The sequence below is a fragment of the Felis catus genome, chromosome F2, assembly GCF_018350175.1.
Source record: "Felis catus isolate Fca126 chromosome F2, F.catus_Fca126_mat1.0, whole genome shotgun sequence".
Lineage (NCBI taxonomy): Eukaryota > Metazoa > Chordata > Mammalia > Carnivora > Felidae > Felis > Felis catus.
This window is the reverse complement of record NC_058385.1, coordinates 63,921,805-63,936,340: the sequence shown is the minus strand read 5'-3', so window position 1 is coordinate 63,936,340 and position 14,536 is coordinate 63,921,805. Positions and strand designations below refer to the sequence as shown.

Sequence of the window (14,536 nt, the reverse complement as noted above, 5' to 3'; positions counted from 1 at the left end):
ACAGGGATGGATTATAATCCTGGTTCCAACACTTACTAGCTGTATGGCATTGTTCAAAGACTTCCATTTTCTAAGCTCCAGAGTCTTCCTCTGTAAAATGGGGGTAAAAGTGCTTAGCATTTGTGGGTTTTCTGAGGATTATAGAACTAACATCATAAAGCACCTGCACTTAGTCAATAATTAGTAATAGTGATTCCTGTTATTTTTATTCAGATAAGCTGCCAAGTCCTAACGGCAAGTACTATCATCACTGTGGCTGAATGTGAGAATGTTTCCCTGGGTTTTATAAAAACCCATCTAGACCCACAAAAAAAGAAAACAAAATCATCCTCTCCACTGGCTTTGTGATGGCTTTTTACATTTCTTCTTCTGAAGGAGGAAAATACTCAAGGGGGATAGTGTCATGAATCTTCGTATTTAAGAAAATGTTCCTTGGATAAATCTCTTATCACTGCTTAGCATTTATGATAGGAATTAAATCCAGATAATTGACTCAAGTTCCATTTGTCAATAATATTTTAAATCCAATTCACTTCGATGAAATGGAACATTCATCACAAAAACGGCCTTTATATACATCAAAGCCACATCAAAAGGAAGCACGTTCCCAGTGTACTTTCAATGTGGAACCCAAGAAAGTTAAACAACAGCAACAAACCACTTGCTTTTTCTTTAGACTCCTTTTTAGAGTTCTTTAAAATCCTCCAAGGCATCTTGATATGGCAAGCACAGGCATTATAAAATATACTGTCCTGACTTATTAGGTTACATTGAAAATAGTTAATACTAATATTAGCTAAAATTAAATTTTTATATAGAAATTCTTTATATGAATCAATTCCCACAGTAACTCTATGGAGTCAAATATTTTTTCCACTTCACAGATGAGTAAAGTGAGGCTTGGAGATAGCAAGTAACTGGCCCAATGTCATTACAGCGGGGGTTCAAACTCAGGTCTGGCGAACAGACCAAATCTACAATATTCACCACTGGCCCTGCTTCTCATAACTTCGCAAGTTCAGCAGAATTCATGTGTAGAAGATTTTTTTTCTACTATTCGATCTTTTCCAGCTGAGAAAGGGAAGCTGTGGTTATGGCATGGATATGGGAGGACCAGTAACCTGGGGCAAAGGACGCATTCCAAATGAAGTTCACTTGGAATTTAAAGATGAATACCCTCCGTACTATGGAGGAATTACTATCCACCAGGTGCCATAAAGTATCTATCTCCTTGTCATTTTTGTTTCTTGTCTCTCCGACTTTTTATATAACCATATTAAGAACTGGAAAATAAAAATAATTTTTACTATTTCTATTTGGAGTGTTTGACAGAAAGATCATGCTCTTGGAAGTAAGTGAGCCCCGAACTGGAAAAGAGGTTGTGTTTTCTTTTCTTTCTTCCCTTTTCAAATTCTTTCTATCACTTCTTATATTTATCAACCACATCTTGCCTGTTCTTTCTAGTTTCGCTAAGGATCACCTGACGCCCAGGGTGGGGGCTGAGAGACCCACTCTACATCAGAGGAGCTCAAAGATCACAGGAAGGCCCTCAGGTCACAGACACCAAGGAAAGAAGAGGAAGGAGCCAGAGGGAAGTGGCAGGATACACAGTGAGAAAGGAAGATGAGACCCGAATGCTATTGGTGGGAATGGCTCAGAATGAAGCTGAACACATTCCACTGTGGACGTGCACTGTTGCTTTGATTTTTACTTTCTTAAATTCTAATTTTTTGAAGACACAATTTTTTCTCAGCCATACTGAAATATAATTGACATATAACACTGTGTAAGTCTAAGGTGTCAACTTGTTGATTTGATGCATTTATATAGTGCACAGTGATTGCCTCCATAGCTTCAGCTACCGCCTCCATCCCATCACACAATGACCACTTATTTTTTGTGGTATGAACATTTGGGACCTACTCCCTTAGCCAAAGCTGCCTTTTAAAATGTGGTCCTGGACCTCATCAAGATAAAAAGCTTCTGCATAGCGAAGGAAACAATCAGCAAAACTAAAAGGCAACCAACGGAATGGGAGAAGATATTTGCAAACGACATATCAGATAAAGGGCTAGTAACCAAAATCTATAAAGAACTTATCAAACTCCACATCCAAAAAACAAATAATCCAGTGAAGAAATGGGCAAAAGACATGAATAGACACTTCTCCAAAGAAGACATCCAGATGGCGAACCGACACATGAAAAAATGCTCAACTTCACTCATCATCAGGGAAATACAAATCAAAACCACAATGAGATACTGCCTCGCACCTGTCAGAATGGCTAACATTAACAACTCAGGCAACAACCGATGTTGGTGAGGATGCGGAGAAAGAGGATCTCTTTTGCACTGCTGGTGGGAATGCAAGCTGGTGCAGCCACTCTGGAAAATGGTATGGAGGTTCCTCAAAAAACTAAAAATAGAAGTACCCTACGACCCAGCAATTGCACTACTAGGTATTTATCCAAGGGATACAGGTAGGTTGTTTTGAAAGGACACATGCACTCCAATGTTTATAGCAGCACTATCAACAATAGCCAAAGTATGGAAAGAGCCCAAATGTCCATCGATGGATGAATGGATAAAGAAGATGTGGTGTATATATATATATATATATATATATATATATATATATATATACACACACACACACACACACACACACACATACATATACAATGGAGTATTACTTGGCAATCAAAAAGAATGAAATCTTGCCATTTGCAACTACATGGATGGAACTGGAAGGCATTCTGCTAAGCAAAATTAGTCAGAGAAAGACAAATATCATCTGACTTCACTCATATGAGGACTTTAAGAGACAAAACATATGAACATAAGGGAAGGGAAACAAAAATAATATAAAAACAGGGAGGGGGACAAAAGAGAAGAGACTCATAAATATGGAGAACAAACAGAGGGTTACTGGAGGGGGTGTGGGAGGGGGGATGGGCTAAATGGGTAAGGGGCACTAAGGAATCTACTCCTGAAAACATTGTTGCACTATATGCTAATTTGGATGTAAATTTAAAAAAAAGTAAATTAAAAATAAAGAAAAAATAAGCTGTATTCTTATTATGCAACTAAGTCTTTTATGGAAAGATTAAATGTACATATGGGAAACATTCTATGAAAATATGTTTCCAACCTCAGTGATAGAATTGGAAAACACAATTAGAGTGACTGTTAGATGCTAAAATAATGTATCACCTTTATGCTATGTTTTTAAAGGTGTTATTCCTAATGGAGCTGCATTTTTGCCACACGTTGTATACATAAGTTGTTTCTTGTTATTCTTTAGGAGCTAAGTATGCTCCTAATTCCAGATGCATCCATTACACTTCACAAAAACAATTCAGGTATTTAAAAATAATAATAATAAAATAAAAAAGTAAAATCAAATCAACTGTGGTTCTGCACTGCGCTCCATCACTTGCCAGCAGGAGGCTGAGACTTGTTCAGTGAGGAAGTCCAACTTTTGCTGGACTTGCTTATGGCCCCAGGCCCAGAGCTGAATGTGAGTTGCCTCTAAGAGTCAAAGATTCCTCACGGGAAAAGCCAGAATAAGCTAGAAACATTAGAAAACATGTTCCTTGCTTAAAGAGGAGAGGTTTAATCTTCTCCTTTTTATTTTTGCTCACCTTTCCCTCTTTCCAGCTAAACTAAGGGGCAACATTGACACTGGCCCCAGGGAAGAGGTGCTAACTGTCCTGTAAACCGATAGTCAAGGTGCTGGTGCTAGCTTTGGGCTGGGAGTTCTTATCTGTCAATAAGAGAAGACAAAGATTGAAAAGGAAGACGAATGGGCAGTAATGAGTAGCCTACCACTCTTAGAGCAAATCCCACTCACTCCCCTTCCTGCCGAGGCTCTCCAAGGACGTAGAAGCACAAACTGGACATCATCACACAGATTTATCCCAGCTGCTTCCTCCTCTGTCTCGAGTGTGCTTTCCTCACTCAGGATCAGGGGCAATGAAGGTACAGTAATAGGAAGCGATTTAAGGGGGTAGTGAGAAGAAAAGACAAAATAACTCTGCCTCCCTGAGTTCTAACTGGGCAGTTTTCTGCAAGTGGCTTTCCAGGCATTTTAATGGGAAGTTTCATCATCTGGCATTTGCTTTCAGTCTGTCCTACACCATGGTTGTTATTGTTTATTTTATTTTTTCTGATTGCAGCTTTGCCTTTGAAGATGGCCAACAGCAGAGCAGGAATAATCCTCAAGTTTTGTCCTTAGTACTCTCAGCAACACCCCTCTCTCACTGCCGAGCCACAGAGACCTAGATACTGCTGCTGCTCCACAGAGACTTGGCACTTCATGAAGGTGCTCTGTGTCCGGATCTGCCACGATGGCCATGAACACTGGTTCCGGACCTCCTCCTTTACAGTGCTGCTAAGTAACTATCTCATCGTTTTGGACGTTTCACTTTCCTTAAGCTCCCAGGTATTTGACTAAACACATCAGAGCCACCTAAGTAACTGTTTTCACCCACTTGTCCTTCCTTCTCCAACTGTCTCTGAGGAACACCCATTTGTTTTCCCGGCCCAGGGTAAGTGTCATGCCCCTGACGCCACCATATCCTTCCCTGACCTCTAGGTGGATGGTCTAGGAATTGCCTCCTTTAGCTATTAAAAGTCTCTCCTCTTCTGGATCCTTCCCCTTTGGTCGCAGTAATGAACAACCCTCTCTAGGCTGAGCACAGCATGTGGCACATAGCATGTCCTCAGGTGAGATGTGTGCTCAAGTAATATCTTATTAAATAAGATATAGGCAGTGCTCCCAGCCCTGCAAGCAGGGCAACGATGTTACACAATTCCAGGAGGCACCAGCATATTCTATTCTGTGTGAACGGCACCCCCTCAAATTATACGCTGAAATAGCATTGTCCTTTTCTTTTTTTTTTTAATTTTTTTTCAATATTTTTTATTTATTTTTGGGACAGAGAGAGACAGAGCATGAATGGGGGAGGGGCAGAGAGAGAGGAAGACACAGAATCGGAAACAGGCTCCAGGCTCCGAGCCATCAGCCCAGAGCCTGACGCGGGGCTCGAACTCACGGACCGCGAGATCGTGACCTGGCTGAAGTCGGACGCTTAACCGACTGCGCCACCCAGGCGCCCCAGCATTGTCCTTTTCTAAAACAATTGTCACAGAATTTGTGTAATATTTTTAAAGCATGACCCTATAAGAATGAGTACCTCCCGAAAAGCGGATTACTTAGAAATAAGTCCATTTCTATCCAAGAATTTTTCAAAATAGGAATGGGATGCATTCTGAAAATTTTGCCTCCAGATTGAAGGAGGGAGGACAATAAAATCCACATGTAGATATTTTATCACTTTATTACAGCTCTAAGGCTGTTCATTCTCTAAAAGAAAACATGTTTGAAGGAATAGCAAAATTTTTATTAAAAGCCTGTGTTGGTATGAAAAGAAAAAAAAAAAGTAGCTTTAAAAGAAAAAAAAAGTGAATTTTTAAAAGAAAGTATTCCCAAACCAAATGATCCAAACACCAATACGATACGTTTGATTTGGGAGTTCTTTGCCAAGACTCGTCTCCCTGCATAGATAAACCAAGTAAATTCCCTGCACCAAATCTTTAGAATTGTCATTTTCAGAGCTTCAGGAATCACGAAAGAACCTAGATGTGCAACGGAGCAGGATCTTAGCCTAAGCCCTTTGCCAAAACATATAAATACTTCTAGACACTCTTTGTACATTCACAAGAAACCTACATAAATCTAACTTTTAGAGAATGCCTCCTTTAGATACGGTTACTTGGATATGATTTACAGACTGAGTAGTTCCATTTAATGGGCAGAGACTAAACAGATTTTAAGCAAATGAAAGTTTGACGTAATAAAAAAAAAAGAACATGGAAGGAATTTAAGGCCCCACACCTACATGTCTATAGAAAAAACAATTTCCTTATTCTTGAGCCGTATAACTATCCTGAGCTAAAGGCGGATCTTGTTTGAGTAGAGAAGTGAGTCTTTCAGCCGGTCATTTGCCAACCCAGTGGGTAAGTTGTACCAACAATAACCAGGGCATGCCAAATGTGTTGTCCTTCATTGGATCGGATCCAAGTAGTTGCCACTCCATATAATTCAGTCTTGACAGAATTTGTGGAGCTACCCAAATCCTAAATCAGAGACCATTTAAGAAAGACTAGCCATTGCTGAAAATTTAATGACTTCCTATTGCCTTCCTGATAAAGCAGAAAATTCTTAGCCTAAAAATAAAATATTTACTTGAATTTGTGTTTACTTCTACAGCTTCATTTCTTGACAATCTGCCCAGATCTGAGTGTGTACGTACATGATACACACGCACACATACACACACTGTACTCTCCAGCCACACTGAGCTCTGTGCAATACTAGAAATGCCCCGCCTTCTCTTCATCACCACACCTTTGTGCATGCTGTTCTCTGCTTGCAGTAGCTTTCCTATCCTCATGCACCTGGTTAATTTCTATCTCTCATTTGAGGCTCAGCCCTGATGGTGCCTCCCCCAGGAAGCTTTCCCCAACCCTCCAAGTCTGGCTTAGTTATCTATTCTTTGTAAATACTCTCATCAGGCTATGCAAATACCCCCATTATTGCATGTATTACAGTTTCTTATTTGGTGATATTTTCTTCCACTGAACTATAAACTCTTTGAGGATAAGAACCTTAAACCTGGCTCAGTGAAAATGTGCTGGCTAAACAAACACTGGGTGTTAACTCATTCCTCTCCTGACCATCCTTATAATTTCTTTCGCTGCTGTCCATGTGAACAGGTTAAAAGAAGAGATAAGTGACAACTATTAAATAAATAAAAAATACTGTAGATAGCATAGTACTTAAATTTCAACCTATATGATCCATATGAACCTATATGATCCTTCCTTTATGTTTATGCCTTGAGAATTTGAAAAGAACTGGAAAATCTGCTAAGCCAATGCACACAATTCAGTGCAAATTATATTCAAGTTATGGGAACATTCAGAAAAAGGTGTTGCTCATTTGGAAAGGTTTGATAAAAGTTCTCAGGTTTTGATGAAACTAACGGACATAGAAGATAGGGAAATAGACACAGGATAGTAGGATATAGATAGACAGAAGGGATAATAAGGGGGAAAAAACAACCTTGTTTGATTTTGTTGCATAGAAAAGAATGCCTTGGTAAGGAATCTACTGTGCTAACAACCTCAGGCAGGTCCTTACCCTCTGGCCTGGAGAGCCATCACGTCCTGGTGAACCAATGCCTCCTGGAATACCCTAGGTAGAGCAAGGACCAAAAAAAGTCAGAGCCACGGAAATTGGCAGTCAAGTCCCTTTCCACCCAGCTTCCCTGAAATAGAGTAAGGCCTCCAAACACACCTAATAGCATAAAGGCAAATGAAGAACCCTGAAGTTATTTATGGGAAAGAAATGTCCCCCCCCCCGCCCCGGCCTTGTCCTCAAGAGCATCAGTATGATGCTCAGTGGGGGCTAACATAAATGAATACAGGCTAACAGTCTTTAATATAGAAACCACCTATTGCTAAAATCAAAGCTGACTTCAGAAGCGACAGCCTTTATTTTGCCCCTTTGCAATGCTCTAGACCTAAGAACATTTTTTAGCAGATGACGATAATAATAATAATAATAACAGTAATAATACCTGTGGACCAGGAAGGCCAGTTTCTCCTTTTTCTCCTTTGGCACCGGGCATTCCCTGAATATCCAAAATTACACAGGGTTAAGTTCACATAGGGTAAGTTCTTAGTCTCTTCATCTTCTCCACAGACTGTTCTAACGTTTTTACCACTAACTTGCTTTGATGTTAGCATCCAATACAGCATGTTTCACTTCTCACATCCACTACCCCATGTATGTAAGCATTCCTATGGAGTTGAACCTTTATACAGCAGAGCAGTTCAAACACAGAACATACAGTCTGCTACGGCTAAGCCCATCCTGGAGATAGGTGGAGGAGAGATTGGACAGTTCAATACCATTTATGGTTTAGATTTTTAAAGTTCGTATCTATAGAGTTCTGGCTTCGTTTTGGCTAGAAATTTATAAAAATGGAGAAGCAAACAAAGACTCTGGCACATAGCAAGACCTTACCAAAGGCTTAGTAGTAGTAGTAATTACATATCTGGCATGCTAATGCTTTCTAACATGTGAAAATAACCCTGGAGCAGAAAACTTCTCAGCTAGGGAGATACAATCGTATGCCCAGAAAGATTGTGAAACGTGTGCTTAAAAGGCTTGTTGGCTTCAAATATTAATTTTAATTAATAGAAGTTGGTTTTATTCTTTAAACCTAGATCCTAGCAAGATTAATGAAAACCAATAAGTTGCATTAAATTTGCTTTCAGTGATACGAACAGCTTTTACAAAGTGCCTATATAAAGTACACTGTGTATAATCTAAAACTTCGACTAAGTGCATTGTACTTTGATGCCCACTGAGATAAAAATCATAAATAAATGATGAATCTGTATCCATGATTACTACACAGACATAATGAACAACCTAAATTTGTGTAGCATTTGTTACTTTCTAGATTTTATTACATCTGTTAAGGACTTGATCCAACAAGAAAAAGGTCAATACATGTCACAGCCCTGATTCTCTTCTATAGACAAATTGCTTATGGATATGCTTACTCTGAGTGGAGGCATCTATTTGTAAAAGACACTCATCATTTAACAACAATAACAACAAAACTGGCTGATGAATGAACTCTCAGTAACTACTTCTGAATTTTTATTTTTAGGAGTAGGAAGGAACTGAGGCTCATTATGAAGGGTATAGAAGACAAAAGTTCATCTGTGACTCATGAAAAAGTGATCACAATACAATCCACCCAAATGTCTACACACAACTCACAGGCATTCCCTGAATGGACAGACCACTTGGTCCTTGGGGTCCAGGGGGACCCTGAGGTCCCGGAAGGCCTATTTCACCCCGAGGGCCCTCTGGTCCCTGGAACACAAGAGAAAAAAGTCATTCCAGAGGTAAGTTAGATTCTCAGTACTCAAAAGATATTTCTGCTTAGAGCACTTATGATTTATTTCCTTAAATAAATTTCCCTAAGACACAGGACACTGATAGGATGGCAAGACAACAGGCTTCAAAGGGTGCACCTCCCAGGTAAGATGTCATCAGGAAACCAAAAGAGTAAACACACAGGGGTTGCTGCAACTTTAATTATTTGCTTCCATAAATAAGAAAGCTGTGCCAACTATGTGAGTAACTAGACCCCCCATACTCCATAACAAATCCAAAAGACAAAAGTGTTTCAAGACCACCCTCCTGGTCTGTGCAGGTTCATACCATCTAGCTGACCTACATTCTCTCCACCTCCACAGCTGTCAGCCACTCATCTCAGGGGCACGCCTGCACTACTGAAGACTTTGCACCCAGTCCCTTTCTTCCTCACCTTGATCCCACCACCGCTCTGTGCCTCTTGACTGTCTGCTTAATGACCTGTCCTCAGCGCAATATTACTTGATTTTCTTTCTTCTCGGGATCAGGCACTCCTTCACATCAGCAACTCTTATTTCTGTAGTTTGGACCTTGTGGTTTAGCTAAAGCTATACCACCTCTGTAATCTCCGATCCAGAAAAACTACCTCAACCTCTTCCTTCCCCTCTCTGGTTCTGTGACTCCAGGGAAAACTAGTATAAGTTAAGACTTCCAACACCCGGGTATCGTATTAAATGGGGGACTGACGATTCCATCACTTGAGACAAGCAATACAGAAGTGGGGATAAATAATGAGCGCAGTCTAAGTTCTAGGTGCATGGGAATAGCCATGGGGACATGTCCAGTAGTCTGGGGATCAAGAGAGATCTGAGCCGGATTGGATTTTGGAGTAGTTCAAGGTGTGTTTGTGGGTGAGGTTATGAGATGAAAAGTGGGTAGGAGGGAGAAGAAGAAAGAGCAGTGTAGGAAAGGTCAAAGGGGGAGAACATTTCAAAGAGAGAGGTGTTCAACCATGCCGGATTGCTGTAGAGATCTCAAGTAAGACAGGAATTAAACCATAGCCTGCGGATTGGATTACAAGGAGGTAATTGGTGGCCTTCATGACAATTTTACAGAATTCTTATAGGAACAGAAATCATCTGCAGGTTAAGTATGATGCTGGTTGTACAGAAATGGAATTATACACTATACACTTCATTGGTTCTTGCCTCTTTTGTGTGGCAGAGTGTTGTTGAGGTTCATACATTTCATTGCATGTTTCCATAGTCTGTTCCTTTTGATTTGTGAGTAGTATCCACTGCATGAATATAGAAAATTGTTCATTCACCTGCAGGTGAATACTTGAATTGTTTTCAGTTGTTTGCTATTGTGAATAAAGGCGCTATGAACATTTATGCACCAAAAAAAAAAAAAAGAACTATTTTATAAGTAGAATGCAGAAACTGAATGAAAACTATTCTTAAAAGAAACACAGTATATAACAGGAGGGGAGACCAAGGTAGCTAGATTTAAAAATATGGAAGAGACAAGCTGGTAATTGACAAATATTAGTTAATACTTGCAATCATTTAATCATATGTCACTTAAATATATTGAGGAATGGAGAATGGAGCAGGAAGGCAGCAAATAAGGGTCTCATTTCATTCTGGATGGTAGGAGACAAAGACAACTCAGAGAGATCAACAGCATGGCTGCTTTGCGGTTCTAAATTCTTTTTATCTGCTTGCCAGAACTGAAATATGGAGCCACAAAATGGAAAATAATACAGAGTGGGGTTTTGCATGTGGGAGGTATACTTTATCTGTTCCTCCACTACCACATTGGTGGACATGTAAGCATCCTTTGTCCAACAGGATCTTTTCCTAAAACCACTTCATATTTGTATCTGTGATTCATCAATATCATTATATAAAAATAGCCACATCAGTAGTGGTCCAGTGGTCTAATAAATGGATTATTAGAGGCAAGGGGTAAATGTTGGGATCATCAAACATCTTTGAACTCCTAATGTGTCTTCATGATCAGAAACACCATCCAGAGGGAACATTGGAAAGACAATGGGATTGTGCTGGGATCCTAATGGGAACAGGAAGCCAGAATGTACATGGGCTCTTGGGCACTCACTGCCCTGGGGTGGAACCGAGGAAGACCCACCGTATTGCTGTCTGAGAAGAGGCCCTCAAATCACTGGCCTTCTTTGTAGCACCATAAAAAACATCAAGTCTATGCCTAAGATATGTGTCACAATCTCAGAAATTTAAACAAACAAAAAAGGAGATATCTCATGGTCTGAGTTTTGAGTTGACTAGTGCTTGATTATTCTCAGTCTTCTTTCATTTACTTCTCCCCCCCCCACCCCATATTATCTCTCACCTTGCTTCATTTGTTTCCAATTTTATAGTAAACATTTTTGCAATGTTCTCTTCACCATGAATAAATACCATGCAAATTTAGTAAGTGACCAAACAAGTCAGTGAGTCAAGCAAGGTGGGTGGAGGGGAGATCATGTGGGGCGACAGGGTGAAAATGAAACAAGGAGTCAAATAATAGAGGGCCTTGAATGCTGTGCCAAGGAAGGTGAATTGTATTCTCAAGGCAATAACATATGACTACAAGTTTAAAAGTATGATATGACCTATCAGAAATTTAAAGAAATAAATCTGGGGAGATTTATTTCTCCCCAGGAGACCAGTTACAAGATTTGCCAAAAGCCAGGTAGAAGATGGTGAGGCCTGAATTCAATTACTGACTGGGCTCCTGCCCATCCCTTAGGGCACCTTTGTGCAAAGTAGTAAAACGTGTCCCTGGACATGGCTTGGCATGGTTTGGCCTTCTTAGCTGGTGCCTTTGTGCAGTGCATGGCCTAAACCAGCACAGTTGGTGGCCCTGGGCAGCCAGAAAGGAAAACAGAGTTGTGTGTTTGATCATACATAGTGGGGAGGGAGGAGGACTCTAAACCTTGAGAAATCACCTGGGATGCAGTGCTCCCTAGTTGTGATTCAGTTTTCTCCTTACTTTGTTGCAGGTCGAGGAAGAGCAGAACACACACAAGGGAATACTACCTTGGAAACTAAACCACTCAGAACATCGACATCCGATTTTTGACCCAGAAACAAACCTTTCTTTTACTAAGTTATTAAATATTTTTATGAAAAAAATGAAGTCTTTAAGAATAAGGGAAAAGACTTAGATACAACTTTCATAAAAATATAATGAGTTTTGGATCACAAAGGGTAGATGGTACTAGGCTCCAAAATTACATTATTGCCAGTTATGAGAGACAGAGATGCAGAGGGACAGAAAGAACATTACCTTTGGACCCTGGTCACCTCGTTGGCCCTTTGGTCCTCGGAGTCCTGGACCACCCTGGCAAACAGATGTTAACTATTAGCACAAAGACAAGTCTTAAAGCAGCATATTTCATCCATTTTCCTCAATAATATGGATTATGTAATTCTTATTTTGAATAAAGGCCAGCTCATTGTGTAATGGTATATGTTCATTATGATCTTTTACTGAAAACCTGCCAGACTCCCCTCTTCCTGCTGATGATCTCATACTTTGAGAAAGCTTTCAATGCCAAATCCTTTCAAATTAAAAAAAACTTACAGTATTTGGAACTTTAGTGTGTAAGACTACTGCTATTAATGGATGCAAATAATAAAGTACACTGCTAATCTAAAATTGCGTGTGTCTTATACCACAACTTTGAGATTCTTCAATTAAATTATAAAAGATATATATACCATACATTATTATATACTATAAAAATAGTAACAATTTAATTTTATTTACACCATAAAAGGCTAATTAGTGTTACTGAAACTTCAGTTATTTGAATTTCCCTAATATTTTTGCCCTATTAATGTATCATCTGCACAATTACTTAATAGCATTTTCTTTATCTAGATATATATGTACATACATAATATATACATATGTAAGTATGTGTATATGTATTCTTTGTGAACACAGTCTTTGTATATATGTGCATAAATATATATGGGCATTTATACTCTATTTTTCAACTGACTCACTATTTCACTTAAACCTGATCTTAAAAGCAAACATTATAGTTCTAAAGTTAAGGGGAAAACGTATTACTTATTAAGAATAGAAGGTAACCTTAAAAATATACTATAAATAATGCTATTAAATTTAGCTAGATTTTGTTCCTATTGAAGTCTGCGAGCCATGGACTTGCTCTGTTAAAAAGGGAGGTAAGAATACAGAATATCTCTTTCACCTGAGCAGAAGGGTTAAAAGCTCATTAAAAATGGAATAACTTTCTCAGTGTGTGATTCTAATTCATTTCCTGCTACGTATGCGACTACCAGAAAGCGTTTTGTTACCATCAGTGGAACGCTTACAGCACGTGGGGAAAGAATGATCAGGAGACCTTTCAAGGTTTCTTCCAACTTGTTTTCACCACTTAAACTCACTCCCCTCCCCAATAACATCAGGTTGCTTATTTTCCAGACTTTTAAAATACAATTATAAAATTGCATTTTATGTGTACATGTATCTATAGAGAATATTGCCTATAGTATTTTTGTGCTATTACATGATGTATTAGAATTTACATACATGATATCACACTTTTTACATATTTCTCATATTTTACTTTTACTTACATATTTTAACTTCATGTATTTTGGAGATTTTTCCTATGACATAACATATGATTTAGCTCATTCTGAATGAGTTGCATAGTTTTCCAAACCTTGGATTATATAATTGTTTGTCTAACCATTCTTCTTTATGGGAAATGTAGGGGTTTTTTGCACATTTTTTTTTGCTGTTTAAACAGTTCTATAATTAACATCCCTATACATCCCTTAAATATAAACCCCAATATTTAAGAACAAATGTTAATATTTAGTATATCAACAAGTAGGATTATAAGTGAAATGTGCAGATCAGCAGATATATTGTCCAGCTGTGCTCCAAAAGAGCTGTGCTACTTGATTCATCGACCAAGAGTTTAAGACAGTTCCTGCTTCTCTAAACCTTATTCACCACTTGATACTGAAGGGGAGTGGGATTTGGTACTTCACAGTATGCCTCTCTGGCATAAGGATTATTTTAGTCTGATTACTTAAGAAACTCAGGAGAAACCCTGAAAACCAAAAACCTAGTAAAAGTTTGATAAGAGACATTTATATTTATGCATTTACATTTGTAAGGGAAATTTCCATTTCTCTTTTTTTTTTTTTTTTTTACCAGGAAGGAAGGGATGCCTCTAAATCTCTAGAAACTTACTTATGAAGAAAGCAGAGACTTGGGTCTGCACATCAGCCTCACCCTCATTTGCTGTGCCATTCCTGGTAATAATCCCCACCCCCAACACCTTTTTGTGTCTTTAGCTGAAGAGGACATTGAAAGTGATGGCTTCAGCCACGCTGGGGGGCTCCTCAGCTTTCCTGGGTATCTCCCATGTATTCAAGAGATATATGTCTTATTGAACTCTTGACTGTTTTTCTCCTGTTTGTCTGTCTTTTTATAACAGGGGTATCTTAGCCAAGAACCCAGAAGGGTAGAGGGAAAATTATTTTTCCTCTCCTATAATATTGT

General features: G+C 39.0%; 1 protein-coding gene across 5 annotated transcripts in view; it reads right to left on the bottom strand.

Moving 5' to 3' along the window:
- The window catches only part of COL14A1 (collagen type XIV alpha 1 chain), a 216,241-nt gene that overhangs the window by 44,287 nt on the left and 157,418 nt on the right, over window positions 1-14,536 (bottom strand). For all 5 annotated transcript variants that reach the window (XM_006943361.4, XM_006943363.5, XM_006943360.4 and 2 more), the window contains exons 37-40: window positions 12,275-12,328; window positions 8,864-8,959; window positions 7,647-7,700; window positions 7,208-7,261 (exon numbers count right to left, since the gene is read on the bottom strand). In XM_006943361.4, coding sequence (XP_006943423.2) covers window positions 7,208-7,261; window positions 7,647-7,700; window positions 8,864-8,959; window positions 12,275-12,328 — 258 coding nt within the window. The remainder of the gene's footprint in view (window positions 1-7,207; window positions 7,262-7,646; window positions 7,701-8,863; window positions 8,960-12,274; window positions 12,329-14,536) is intronic.